This window comes from Pinus tabuliformis, chromosome 2_1 (assembly GCF_031772625.1).
Source record: "Pinus tabuliformis cultivar Carrire ecotype Pingquan chromosome 2_1, CPIR1, whole genome shotgun sequence".
Taxonomy (NCBI): Eukaryota; Viridiplantae; Streptophyta; class Pinopsida; order Pinales; family Pinaceae; genus Pinus; species Pinus tabuliformis.
The window spans coordinates 339554644-339570751 of NC_142299.1; the positions used below are offsets into that span (position 1 = coordinate 339554644).

Here is a 16108-nt window from a genome sequence, read left to right on the forward strand (position 1 = left end):
AGTTAGGACAAGTCAAGTGTAAACCAGGATTAAAGAAAACAATCCCTCATTAACAGAAACCAAGCACAAACCTTACTCTTCCCATGTCTGAAACTGTGACACAAGAGTTGTGTAGTTGCAGGTGTTGGGCAGACGGAACGAACCACCATGCATAGAGAAACCTCGATGTCCAAGGCGACAGCAAATGAGCACTGGGTTGAGGGTTCGGGGATGGGTAATATCCTAACCACGTCCATTATAATCAAAGTCGTCAATCATCGAGGAGATCAACGATGGAAGCAGATCCAGGTGCCGAACGTAGGGCAGAGTTAGAGAGGGTTCATAATAACTTGAATAAAACTTGGTGCCAATGCACATGAAGGAGAGTATGCTATATTATAAAGTGCTACACTTACTAAACCACGAATACCACAAACCTCAAACAAGCGCTACATGGTAGCTACTCCCTTCTGCTTAGTTTAAACATAGCCGAATAAAGTAAAAACTAAGATTTAGTTTTAGTATGAGTATGTGACATACTGATAAAATTATAATATGTATACCCTTTATAATGGTTTTGAACATACCTGAATAAAGTAAAAACCAAGATTCAGTTTTAGTATGAGTATGTGACATATTGATAAACCTATAATATGTATACCCTTTATAATGGTTTTGAGAAATTGTCTAAAAAAAATCAACCATTTATAAAAATTAGATGTAAATTAGTCATTTACTATTTAAAAGTCCTTGAGTTATTCATGGTTGTCCATATTTAACTATATGTGAATATGGTTGTCCATGATAAAAATGGAGGAGAATTGTGTCCATGGTTAACCATTGTTGAGGTGGTTTAAGGATGGATGAATATGGTTGTGTTGTTGCCCATTATTGGCCATGATTGATTTTATTTGACCATGGTTAATTATGGATGAACATGGTTGGCCATGGGTGACTATGGGCTAATGTGGTTGAGTATAGTTGTTAATGTTTAACTATAGATGAACATGTTTGATAATATTGAGTATAGTTGGTAATGGTTGAACATTTTTGAGTTTGATCGATCATTATTGAGGTGGATTGACCATAGTTGACCATCGTATAGTTTGATCATTATGGGTCTTGTTTGACCATCGTTGCCAACATGTAATTATAGATATATATGGTTGACCATGTTGACTATAGTTGATTGTGTTTTCCATGTTAACCATGAATAAACATGTTAACGATGTTATACTATAGTTATCAGCCCGTTGGTATACCCTACATAAATCTCATCAATACATGTAGAATTGATTATGTTGGGATTTTGAAAAAATATTTGTTTTTGTGCAAAATAAAACCTAATAAAACTTTAAATTTACAAATTTTATATTAATATAGCTTTAACACAATAAAATAAATAATATTAGTAAAATAAGTTATTACAGTTATATAAAAGTTAAATAATTACATGAATGATTATTATTATGTTTTTTCTTTATGAAAATATTATTATTAAATTATTATAGCGTTATGATTATTAAAAATAAATTTTATAATAAAATGAAAAAGATAATGTTAGAATTATATTAAAAATTATTTTGTAAAAATTGAATTATTTAATTGTTGAAACTAGATTATCAAACATATTTGTGAATTTTGTATATGATTTACCAAAAATTAAAAAAATGTGACACATTAAAATATGCGGATTACAATCTGGAAGGCTTTGTACTTTCCTAGGTTCAGCGTGGGAAAATTAAACGATAAATGGAGTCATGCTTGCTTAGGAAGCCACCTTGAATGAAATACAACATACATATTATTGATGTTATGTTCAACACTGGTTTTCCAAGGAATTTGGCAATAATATGTTAAAATGAATCACCAATCAGATGATAGATAAATAAGAATAAAATAATTCACAAAATTTAGAAAATATTTTTTTAAAGTTGCAATTTGCCAACTTAAAAAAAGTTGGCATGTTTCATTGAATTAAATAGGTAATCAACTTGATACCCTATGTGCAATACCGGCGTTGGCAGATGCATGCCTAACTAGTAGAGAAGTATTATATTATTGAGGCGAGAGGTTCATCGTACAACCCAGTACGACGAGGGGATGTGGGATGTGTAAGTTTCTTCGTTCGTCTAATATTGGCTATAATTAAAAAAATGAACACCCTCTAAAGTAATTAGAAGTATAAAAAATGTGTGAATATGTCGTAAAGTAATTAAAAGTAAAAACACATTGTATTTTGCACTCTAAAAACGTTTACACGTGAAGAAATTAAAAACAAATGAATATGTTGTAAAGTAATTAGAAGTAAAAAAAATTGTGAATATGTTTTCAAGTAATTAGAAGTGAAAATACATTGTATTTTGTACTCTAAAAAAGTTTACACGTGAAGAAATTTAATCCCTCAAGACTCATGTTAGATCAGTACTCAAGATGGATCTATGCTGGTGGTATTAGTTGTCCAAATCCAATATGTACCTAATTATTGAAGACTCTATTATTTCTTATACATTAATTATTGAGCATATATTGACTATAACAAAAAGAATTATATTAGATTAATTAAATATATGAAATTACCTTAATATAATGCATCTCTAATTTTTTGATACTTACTTATTGTATTAATATTATATATATGGAAAAATATATTTGAAATTTGAAATTAATACAATGTTATTATTAAAGGTTTTTATTTTTATTTTTTTGGTATATATTTTTAATTATATTTGTTCAAATTTGATAAATAATTGTTCGAATTGTAAGTTTTAATTGCATCATCTGCACTAGTAGAGTGCTTCAAAAGTGTCTTAGGGTATTAAGTATCTTTATGTATTTATAAATGTATTTCAAACAATTCTACCAAAATTGTATCACAAATTTTGAATAAAAAAATTAAAAACATTGAATAATTAAACAACTTCTTAGAAATTATGTTAAATTAACAGTTTTATTGGATGGTTTCTTCCAATCTAATATTGATGATGTGATTATTCCAAAAGCTAAAAAATCATTATAGATCACAAAAGTCTGAAATTAAAAATTAACCTAATTTTATTAGATGGTTTCTTCCGATGGTAAATAAGCCAAGTTTTGTTTGTCACTTACGCTTAATTATTATTATTAGCACAACTCTTCAGGTTCAGAATTAATAAATAGGCACTTGACTTGTTCTATTTTGGATGGTTTCTTCCCATAGTGAATCAAGTCAAGTTTTCTTGGTCACCTTCCTTAATTAATAGGCACTTGACCTGTTTTATTTTGGTTTTGAGCGACGAGTCTCTTAAAACTTCTTCAAGACGAAAAATGGGATTGATAGGAAAAATAATGTGATGTTGATGTTACGACAGCCGGATTGGAGAGTTGATACAAGGGGAATGATGGATTTGGACAATATACTTCAGTAGAATTCAATTTGCCATGTTATTTTTTTGCTTGCATTCTTAAAATATGTTTTTCCATTGTACTACTCTTCTACTTGGTAACCTGATATCATCCATGACATCAGGGGTAATATGAAGATCCTTGATTGACTGGTTGGAATGGAGGTTGGTGCTCAGTTTATATCCTTGTAGTGTAAGTCATGGCAGTGATCAATACTTATCCTTATAGTGTAAGTCATGGCAGTGATCCATACTTCCTGAGATCATTTTCAGTATACATAATCCTTAAACTTTGCAGTGAACTTAATTACTTTGATTCTTAAGTTGTTCATGGAAAAAGCGATCAACTTGTAAACCACCCAACACTAATTCCATTTTGCCTTTTATAAATATTATCGCTTACTGCAGTGGGAGTCTCTACTCAGGTTGAGTTTATATGGAAGCTATAGGATTTGGATTCGACTGTAGCATGTGGCATTGTAGTTTGGTTGTTAGTATTAATTTACAAAGAGTAATATTTAATGTTCCATGTGTACACTGACGCATCAAACGTTGTTCTTGAGATGTGTGTCAAACTTTCCTTTTGAGATGTGCATCTTACGGCCATTTATAAAAATGATAAGCTATATCATTTTTATAGCCTATGTTACATTTTCACAATTTATAACATGTCTTCTTTGAAAATGCAGTGATATATAATAAAATTGAAATTCGACCATGAGTAAGTAAAAAAATAATTTGAAATATATATATTCATAAAAGAAAAACCATTTATCATAGTGAATCTAGAAATTTTAGAGAGACTTACATCTTTCTGTTTTCGTAAAATAAAAAATATGTTTTCACACAGCCATCGCTCCACAATTTTAATTCTAGAAACTCCACTTAAGATATATCGACGTATTAATTTTATGATAGGACAAGTGTTAAATCAAAACACGACTTCAAACATTTACAACTCTATAAATAATTAAATGAATCCATTTGAAATTATATAGTATTTAGTAAATACATGTATACAATAGCGAATCCGATTGAACTATTAATCACTGTTACCACCTTTAAACTGTTGAGGAGTGCAATTAAACTCATTTTGCAACTTATGTAGATGTTTTATTTAATTTTTTGTAACTCTGGCTTGGAGAGGTGTTACAATTAGCACGTCAGCATCACCTGGCTTGGAGAGGTGTTACAATTAGGTAGTTGACACTCCCGGGAAAAAAGGGTCACATACATAAGATGTAAATCTAATATAACATTATTGGGTTAATGAGTTTATTTGTAATTATTCATAAAAATATTAAAAACTATTTTTCTTTTAATCTATTTTTAAAAAATTAATAAGAGATAGATGAACTTCAGAGTATTGTTTTTAAATAATCAAGATTTCATTGTTTAATAGAGATGAAGACTTTTTTTCACAATTTTTTTGCTATCATTTTAATTTTCAAATAGTTATTTGTAAAAATGGTAAGTATTATTTAATATTTATCCGACCAATATTTTGAATTCCGACCATTTAGCATTTTCGAATAAAAAGAGTTTAAAAGAGCTTGTAGAGTGGCTATTATTTATCGCTTAGCTTTTCGTGATCAGAGTTTAAAAGAGCTTGCAGAGGCGTATAACGTGTTGTTGATCCACTATTTTACTCTTAATTTTGAAAAACATGAAAATTCCACGTTATTTCCATGGACAAAAATTAATTCTAAATATAATTCCCAAGCGACTAAGGACGTAACTGTGCAGCAGGGGCATTACAATTGTTGGAAATTCATTTAAAACCGTAAAACTTGCAGCGAGCGGCACTTATTTTCGAACTTTATGATTATAGGACAAAAAATGTCGAATTTTTTATTTTATTTATAAGGGGTTGAAAAAACTTATTGTAACTCAGTTGTCAAACTAGCAGTGAGGATAACCATTTTTGGCTACTGTCCCCTAATTTAGAATGATTTATTATTGTTATTCAAAGAAAATCAGGCCTCTCTGTATTAGGTTAGGTTGTTAACTTCAAAATTTATTATTATAACTTACAACATCGCCGTCTTTATTGTTATATAATAATAAATTATTTAGAAAAAACCAATCATATTAAATATTACTCAAAATCTCAATTTTATATATCACATTTTAAATATGGAAAAACAAGCCAAAATATCAAAGCTATTTGTGGTTTTCAAAATTGAAGAGTAATTATGTAATAAAATATGGAAATCTATGCCATATTGTTAATTGTAGTCTATGTTAAAGGAAATGATGGTTAATTTTAAATTTATTTATTTTTTAATAATTTTCAGACGATGGTTCATTCCAAAATATTTTTGAATTATTTTTAATTTTAATATGCAACTCACAAGAATTATATATTTTTTCTTTTAATTTATAATATTAAAAAACCTTAGATATAAGTTATTAGGATTTATAAAATCAAACTTCTTATTACTAATGCTTTCATTCTTTTCTACAATTTATTTTTAAGATTTACATTTGAGTAAAAATAGATCAATTCTATAATGAATTTGTTATTGAATAATGTTTGAGAAATAGTCTAGTTAGTACCAAAACATAATTTAATAGGGTGAATGTTTGAAATCATATTCATATTAATGTAGTAGAATTGAAGGATTAGTTTATTGGAAAAGGCTTCATGATATGTTAAATTTTTGATATTGTTGGTATTTTTAATTTGATTCTCTTATGTTATATTTTAATAGCTAAGCTCTATTATATTTATGATGTTTCTTACTCTATTAGAAAAATAATAGAGAGGCAATTTAAAATAATACAAAATATAATTATTTTCATTTCCTAATATTTGTGCACTAATTAAATGTCTAATCTAGAATGATCTGAAAATCACACAGTTATTATTATTATTTTATAATAATTTTACTAAAAACATAAATAGATAACAAAAATGTAAATGTATAATATTTTAATAGACACTTTAACAAAATGCAATATTGTAATTTTGTCCTACTTTATTATTAACATTTATATTATTAACATTATTATTTAAATTACAATTTAAATAAACTAAATTCTTGGTTAATCTTGTTATTATTGTCAATCAACCTCCAAAAATATTTTACACTTTGATTATCAAATATTTTAAAATATAAAAAGAAAATGGAAGAAAATAACTATCAAACTTTTATATATATATATATATATATAAAATATAAAATATAGAATAATATTTTTATATAATAAATGGAATTTAAATCATTTTCTTAAAATATATATATATATATATATATATATATATATATATATATATATATATAGATAATTTTATAATATAAAATAATATTTTTATATAATAAATGGAATTTAAATAATTTTCTTAAAATATAATTTCAAGTTTACTCTAATATAATAAAATTGAAATTGGCTATGAGGGAAATAATTATTAAGTGTTAAACTCAGGTTCTTAATCTTCATTTAGTTTCTTAATCTTAATCATTCATATATATATATATATATATAGATATAGATATTATTGATGATAATGATGATGATGGTTAACTTCCACTAAGACCAAACTTTGGTCTATCGGACTTAAAGAAACCAATTATTTAGTTTGATTTAAGATTTTATTCCTATGCTCAAAAAGCTTGGAGAGAAGCCTCCCGAGCTCACTGTAATTTTGACAACGTAAAAGGCTAGGAAGGTCAGTATTGCAACAAAGATTTTGAAATTGAGATCTAATGTGGTTGTACACGGGGCACTCTAAGAGGAAGTGATTTTTATCCTCGATGTTTGTATTCTCATAGAGATGGCAGAACCTTTCCATCCATTTTAATGTTATTATTATTTAGTTTTTTTCCACTTTTTAACAATGATTCACATTGTTTATCCATAATACAAAAATTGAAACCACTTTATTTTTTGATGTGTCAATTTCACGAAACCACTTTATTCTGCACTTCTTAACAATTATGATTAGCCTTCTCATTTGTTTGATGATTTTCTTCATTATTTTCCTCTTCTTTAACTAGGAATTTTTCCATAAAGAATGAACTCATGCATGAGGACACATAGTTTCTAAATTTTGTTGATGTTGGGGTACATTGAATTTTGTTGTTCATCAAAGCTTTATAAGGACCCTCTTCCATGCATTATTAGGTGCACATATGATCATTTTTTCATTCATTACTAGACAATCCCTATGACATTTTCAATTTTTAGGGTTTTGTATTTTTAGCATGAATTTTTTGAGTAGAGGTGCCACATAAGATGATATGTGGCATTGAATGTAGATTTATTGGATGATAATATGGAATTCCACATTATTATTTTAATTTATCATATCCCTAGAACTCTCTAGAGTGACTACAATTCCTCCCTACCTCTTTGTAATTAGCCACCATTTTTCTCTTTCTTCTCCTTCTTAATTGACATTTAATCATATTTTAGAATTTAACTGATTAGGTTAATATTTAGCATGTGAGAATTATAAATCAATTCTAACTAATTTCTAACTCCACCTATTTTTACTTCACTTAATCTTAGAATATTTTTCTATTTTAAATGGCCAATTTAAATTTGATTTATTTTCTAACTAAAGAAATTCAAATTAATTCTTCCTCTAAAAAAATATCTATTATATTCATATTCAAGAATAACATATTATCATATTTTATAAGCCATTGTAATTTATTAATCAATTTTTGAGCAGTTGTAATTTTTTTAAACTTGTTAGTGACACATATATCCTTTCTAGTTTTGTAAATTTTTGTAAAATCTCTCCATTACAATGGAAATATAATAATAACTAAATCATGTATATTTGCTTCTTGCAAGTGGGTCTCTTAGTAAAAAAAAAAATGTCACCTGCCTTTTAAATCATGTAAGTTTTGCTTCTGGTATTTTATTTATATATCACTAATTCGTAATGGAAGTTTGGTATTCAGTTTATAGTTATGATACGGCTATGAATGGAAAAACAAGGATGAATGCAAATACATTGATTTACATGTAATTTTTAAAAATTTACTTATTTAGAAAAGATGGAAGTTATATGTTTGACACGTGAATACGACATAGTTCAATATTTAACAAACAATAGGCAAAGGTATATAACGCACTCAGTTATGATTGACATATGCAAAGGTTTATTTGTTGTTGACATGTTTGGTGGCTCTAACATTGAAATGCTAACTCGGCAAGCAATATGTAACTACTGCCCACCACCTTATATGCACTTATCACAGTGAAAACTCGTAAAATTTAACACGTCTTGCTTCCTAAAACTCCATAAGATTTAAGACTTCTTATTTCTGAAAATCCCAAGTTAAAATGGCTCCAAACTGAAATAAATCCATATATCTAAAACTGATTCAAAATGCCCACAAATGCTCATTAGCATTCCGTAAAAAGCCTACAACGAGACAGGCATAATGTTTGATCCTGCGTCAACCCTTCTCTTATTCGATGGGCGAAATGACAATCTTTCCTCTGGCTCGCCCGCTCTCTAGATGTTTAAAGGCCTCTATAACATCAGCGAATGAATACGGGCTCTTTGGATCGATCACTGCTTTCAATTTCCCACTTTCTATGTACGGCTGCAGCTTCTCCAGGTTATGGGCGTTGGCTTCTACCTGGGCGTTTTCAGCCCTGGGATGAGCCGGAAACGAAGCTATGTCCACAACTTTGGCTTCTTCTTTGGCCACCACATGAGACTTGGCCGACTCCCCTGCACATTAAATAAAACATTTCCATTACTAGATTACATCATGTTTGCACTAGAAGCCATGCGAAGCAAAAGAAATGAGTGAGTGACTGACCTATGGTGTCGTATACGAAATCGAATTTCTCGGAGATTTGATCGTAACTCTGCTTTGTATAATCGATGACCACATCTGCCCCCAGGCTTTTAACGAAGTCAAGCTTCCCAGTGCTAGCCGTGGAAACAATCCTTGAAGCCCCATACACATGCTTTGCCAGCTGAATAGCGAGGCTGCCCACTCCGCCCGCTCCTCCCACTATGAACACGCTTTGCCCCTTCTCAAATTTCGCTATATCGAACGCCTGCTGAGCAGTCTGTATCGCAAGCGGCAAACTCGCTGCTTCCTCGAACGATAAATTAGTGGGCTTAGCCGCCACCAGGTGTTCCTCTACTAGGGTGTACTGGGCGAGTGTCCCCAATTGCTTTGGCCTGCCCGCTGTGAAGTCCTGAACGTCGGTGTAGACCTCGTCACCATTCTTGAACTTGGAAACGCCATCGCCAACTTCCACTACCACTCCAGCTGCATCACAACCCGGCACAGCCTGCGTAGCACAAACGAAGGATGGCAAATTACACAAAGGAATAAACAACAGATAGATATATGATTGATGAAGTAGGTTATGTTAAAGCAAAAGCAAAACAAGTGAATACCGGAAAGTCGGAATCGTTGGTTTTGAATAAGCCCTCCCGTTTCTTGAAGTCGACGGGATTCAGCGCGGCAGCTCGGACTTTAACTAAAATCTGGCCTGGCCCCGGCTTTGGCACAGGGAATTCACCGAACTCCAAAACGTCTATGGATCCATATTCTTTGTAGAACCACGCTTTCTGGATTTTAGTCATATCTTCTTTCAACCTGTGTTCCTTCCCTTTTGTCTCACTCTGATCGGCGAACCAGATAGTGGGTAATTCACTGACTCCTCTGATGCGGTGGGTGAGTATTTATAGCGATTAACGAAGTGCATGCAGCTCTGCATATTTGCTGACGTTGTTGCAAGCGAAATACATTGCATGTAGATGGAAAACACTCCAGCCGTCGTCGACAGCCAATATCTAATGACTTCTGTGGTGGCGCCGTGCATCTACGAAAAATTCAACCATGGCTCATTCGGTCAAAACCTAATTACGTTTGCCGTGACGCCATAGGTTTTATTCATATCGCCAAAGTCCAAAACTTTTGCTGTGGCGGGGCGCCATGCATCTGCTCCAAGTTGCGGCCCGTAATATTAATCATCGCCATGACGTCTGCTATGACACAGTGCTGCGAAATACATTGCATGTAGATGGAAAACACTCCAGCCGTCTTCGACAGCCAAAATTTAATGACTTCTGCCGTGGGGCCGTGCAGGCCAGGAATTTTTCAAATTCCCTCCGCTTGTCAAATGAGAATTTCGTGACGTTTTTATATTTTATAAGCTTTTCACTTTACGTTTTACGTCAATAAACTATCTTTCATACTAATAAATTAATAAACTAGATTAGTAGCATTGAATCTTCCAGCATTTAATTTTTCTATGTAATAATCAACAAATAATTCTATGTTTTTTATGTTAATAAACTATTTTTCGTACTAATAAATTAAACTAGTAGCATTGAATCTTCTAGCATTTAACTCTTCTATGTAATAATCAAGAAATAATTATATGTTTGTTCATAAAGCTTCAAAGTATAATCATATAGTTTTTACATAGATGCTAGTGAGCAGTGTATAACATATTTAACTCTTCTATGTAATAATCAAGAAATAATTATATGTTTGTTCATAAAGCTTCAAAGTAGAATCATATAGTTTTCACATAGATGCTAGTGAGCAGTGTATAACATCCGCAGTGTGAGCATGGTCATTCAAGCCTCCAATGTGAGTGTAATACTAATCATCTTACACTGTATGATGTTGAAAATATAGTGAAACTATGGTAATTTATAAAAAGTAACAGAGACTAGCATTTATTCATGCTTCACACAACATTTTTTAAACCAAATTACCAAAGTTATGCTTATAATTGCAAACTTTCAGACTTCACATAGATATATCCATCTCTAACAAAAACAAATGGCTGAAATATCAATAGGTGATCCCCACTCTGGACAATCTTCAAGCAGCAAAACAAATATGGATAGTGTCGACTTTTAGTTGACCATTCAACTATAATTTTTCACCATTAAAGTAGGAGGATTAAACAATTACAAATCGTTCTCTTAAATTTATCTTTGGATTGACAATTTGATTATCCCAAATGATGCTAGAACATTAATTTAGGTTTTCTTTTACACAGATCAAGACTAGAGTTCAATTCATAAATCCTTCTCATGCTTGTACAAACTAGATTGAAGCGATTTTCCTCATAAACTCAGAAACAAAGAAGGGAAAATTCTAATCACAAACATTTTTCATTCTTCTAAAAAGGTTCAAAAAATTCTAATTACAGACCTTTTCATTCTTTTCTATAATATTTTATGTAGTTTTACCATTAACAACACATCTACAACAATGTACAGAGGACAAAATGTTCAAACATTTGTCAACCTGGAAACATTATTTTTAACATACTCTGGTCTATAAGTATATACATTTATCAACTTGGAAACATTATTTTTAACATATTCTCGTCTATACGTATATTATATATGAAATTTTTCAATCTCCCCTCACCAACAGACTCGAATTCTAGTTTTATTACAATTTCCAGATCCAAAAAAATAGGATATGTTTGAGTAAAATTAAAAAGAAATATTTGTTTTTCATTTTTTTAAATTAAGTAAATAAAAATAAAAATACAACTGACACTAATTAGTTTTCAAACTAGTTTTATTATAATTTCCAGATCCAAAAAATTAAGATGTCTCACTAAAAATAGAAAACAAATATTTGGTTTTCATTTTTTTAACTTAATTAAATAAAAAAAATACAACACAACAATTAATTTTCAATCAATCATCCGGATTTTAGCAGAAGTCATTTATTGCTGTGCACCTCACTACCGTACTCAAACAAATCTAGCATTATAGAAGTCAACAAAAAAAACAAAGAAATTTAACGATACCATGCATCACTGTACATGGATAAAAATAGTGGAATTGTAGTCTATCATATTTATAGTCCAAATTTATAGTGAGACTATTTAAACAATGAAAACCATGCAAATGTAGTATAAATAAAACATTTAGTGGAATTTTTCCAAACTATAGTGTATTTCATTGAAATTCAAACTTTTTAGAGAAAATACAATTTATTTTTTTTTAAATAATAGATGGTAATTATACTTAATTTAAAGTCATTCGTTCTAGAGAAACTACAAAAAACTTTTCAACAGGAATATCTTAACATAACCTAAAAGAAATTTCAAAGCTCAAGAATCCTTCTCGACTTTGTATCCTTCTATACCTCATATACTGCATGCCAATCAACATTAGATGATTCAGGTCCATTCAAAGATATTCTCATTAAAGCATCGAGTATATCCAACCCTAGCCTTGATTTTCTGATGTCCTTGATGATGTTTTGCCTAGAAAATCCCCTTTCACAATCTACTGTACTTGCAGGAATAGTGAGCACGGCTTGCCATAATTTCATCATATTAGGATAAGTTTTGTGCTATTGTTTTGTGTTACCAAAGAATTTCCATGCTTCTTTCATAGAAAAACCCTCACAAGCTAGATTTAATGAATCAACAAAAGGGTGCAACTCTCTTTTACAAATCCAACATCACTTGATATGGTATGTTGCAAATGTTGGAAAAGCTTTAAAAGCCAACATTCTAAATTTTTCTCACGAGTACGATGCTCTTCTAGATAATAACAAGGGCTGAACAATTTTGCTGCATTTAAAGGATGAAGGTATGGAAATATTTCATTTAAAGAGTCTATGAGAGTCTCTATATAACCTTCTGTGAGTTGCTGACAACTCTCTTGCGTACCTTCAATACAAGGTTGCATAGATTGTTTCCTTGTTTCATTGCATTCAATATCCATGGCTGAGATAGAGATGTATCATAATTCATGTCCATCTACCACTGTCCCTTCATCTTTAATATCAATGTATCCATTTTGAGAATCACTTAAAATTTTTGAAAGATAAATTGTGTCTTTTGCAAATATCTCTTTTCTCAAAAACCATCTAGATAATGTGCTTATAGTTACTTCAAGAGCTAAGCCAATAGTTGTAATGTCTACATTTCCTTCTTGAAAAGTCATATTCAACTTGTTCAATTCCCCTAGCACATCAGCAAGCATATGTAAACAATATTGGATAAAATATATCCGTGCCTTATCATACCATGATGAAGTTTTTTTTTTCATTTTTCCACAAAATTAAAATTGCTGGCATAAGCTTCATAAGCCTTATAATAACTTCCCCCCTGGATAACCATCTCACTGAATGTATTTGTAGAACATCAAGAACATCAATTTGCATGACTCTAAGCAAATCATTAATTTCATTATTTCTTTTTGGGGAGTTTTGAACCCATGATTACACTTTGTTTGCAATTTTTCCAACATATAATAACTCAGATATTTTCTTAGAAGCATATGTTGTTGCTAAAGACTCACGATGAGCCACACAATGAACTATAATAAGGTTTGGATTGTTCTTTCTCAAAAATGCAACAAGGCCATTTTCATGTCCAATCATTGCTGAAGCCCCATCTGTAGAAACAACTATCAAATCTTTATATTGAAGGCCTCTAACATTTATTAATTGATTGACACTATCATATATTGTTTTCCCTTTTCCATCCACTACATCATTGAGCTTCATAAACTGTGAGATAGGTGGCCCAAGACCGTTTGAGTCTAAATATGTTGCATAAACAACAAGGTGTTGCTCTAAGGTTCAATTAGTGCTTTCATCAACCATTCATGAGAAGAAAGGGCTTTCCATCATTTTTTTTATCTGAATCTATTCAAGATGGTTTGATATGCAATATATAAAATCATTTGCAGACTTACGATTTGTGTATGAAGAGTACTCTTGAGACTTTGGCATATATGGAGTTTTTGCATCCATTAGAAATTTGCAAAGTCTCTCATACTTTGAAAGAGATAAATCTTCTTGACAGATGAAATATGCTACTTTCATTGTAGAAATCACACTTTCCTTATTGGCATCTTCACACTGTCTAATATGATCTGGAATTGGTTTCATCTTTCCCTCTAGAGAATTTATCCATCTTGCCTTCACATCTTTATGCACCAATAATTTTTCATGAGTAACAAGAGCATCATGTTGTAATGTTGTAAAACCATTACCTAAACCCCATGGTCCATTCATCTTATACTTCTCACAATAACTACACTTCATAGCTATTTTATCATCAAACCTCACATAATTCAACAAAAGAAACTTATCTAACCATTCCATACGAAAGTGTATTTTTGTTTGCACTTTCATTGTTGAATTATTAGCAACTTCTTCTTCAACTTCATTTGTTTCTTCATCTAGATCACGATCAGAATAACTTCCAAAAATTTCATGTAACTGTTGTTCCACATCAGCATTATGTGTTTCTTTACAAGTTTCTAAATTGTTTTGAGCCTTGGAAGTTTTCCCTTTTGTCCATCCATACATTTACCCAATTGTAGCTTGTAGTTTTCTCTTTTGAGACATTTGTAGATTTGTAATCACCTATATAAAAAATATATATGAAAATTAAAGTTCATTAAATCATACAAATTTGCCAAATTAATATTTTCTAATAATGCATATTTATTTATTACCTAAAAAACATTAACATTGTTAAACCCATTACCTAAAAAACTATTTGTTAAAAAAAATATTAAATGTTAAAATACAAGGTATTAACAATTGCATTTAGAACAAAAGAAATTGTTAAATAAAATTTAACTATTATATATAACTCAATTCAACAACCTCAACCGCCTTCACATACAAATCCATAATCAAGTAAAGTTATACCATCACATCTAACTATAAAATAAATTTGCATTCATTTCAAACTTTTTAAAACTGGACATGAAATGCCACTCTCGCCGTTCTAAATTTTATTAATACAATTTTATGAGTTAATAAGATTTCGGATAGAAATTTTTCAGACCCGTTATAAGATAACGGTTCTAACTTTTACTAATATAATTTTATGAGCTAATAAATAAATTAATATTCTTGCAGAATGTTTTCAGAATCTTAAAATCACAGAAACGATAAGCTTTCGGATAGGAATTTAGATCACGTTATAAGATGATGAATGATAATGAATGGTGAAAAATCGCTTTAAATCTGGTGTAATGTTAAAAACCAAAGATGCTTCCATAGTTATGGGGATACCTGTAGGAAAAAGGGGAAATTAAGTAAGTACTTTTATGCCCTGGTATATATATATATATATATATATATATATATATATAATGAAAATTTTCTGATGTAAAATCGCATTTACTAGGTTAACCCACTCTTTCTACTTGTTGTGTTGGCACCTATGTCAAGGAAACTCAATTTGTTAACTAAATTAAATATAAACAAATTAAGTTGGAATTACCGACAGAACATGTCCAAAGTTCCAAATAAACTAATTGTTATCAAAATTGTTAATGGAGGAAATATGCCTATGGGAAAGAGGATTAGTTACTGTGGTGAATCATAGAAGCGATAATTAACCCAAAAATGCCTCTACTAAGAGAGAGCAGTGCCTCAACTCCCAGTCACGGGAATAACTTTGTAATTGGTACTAGAGGGAAGAAATGTCTTGGTAAAGATTAGGATGGAAGCTCATAAGTTTGCTACTCGATGTTGTTGGAGCGTTACCCAGTTTATGAGCTGCCAAGTAAAGGATTAAACTCAGTTAGGCCAAAATAAAACCATTTATCACCTGTCACCTGTAAAATATCAAAATATTTATAAGGAAAATTGAACAAAAATTTAAAACTTAGCTAAGCACATAATGAAAATTCCCTGGTGCAAAGGACAAGAAACTCTTGGCCACACTTCTAGTGGCTATTGCATATTGTAGGTGACTTCAACCAAATTCTATGGACTGGAGTACTTTGGTAACAGGGTAGG

General features: G+C 30.5%; 1 protein-coding gene across 1 annotated transcript; it reads right to left on the minus strand.

Annotated features, from left to right (window-relative positions):
* Nucleotides 1-8608: 8608 nt before the first annotated feature.
* On the minus strand, nucleotides 8609-10012 carry LOC149200235 (2-methylene-furan-3-one reductase-like). The gene is made up of 3 exons (XM_089402638.1): nucleotides 9745-10012; nucleotides 9152-9635; nucleotides 8609-9060 (listed from the first exon to the last, which is right to left on the minus strand). Exons 1-3 carry the CDS (start codon nucleotides 9931-9933, stop codon nucleotides 8792-8794), a joined length of 942 nt encoding a protein of 313 aa, XP_089258764.1. The 5' UTR covers nucleotides 9934-10012; the 3' UTR covers nucleotides 8609-8791.
* Nucleotides 10013-16108: the final 6096 nt, after the last annotated feature.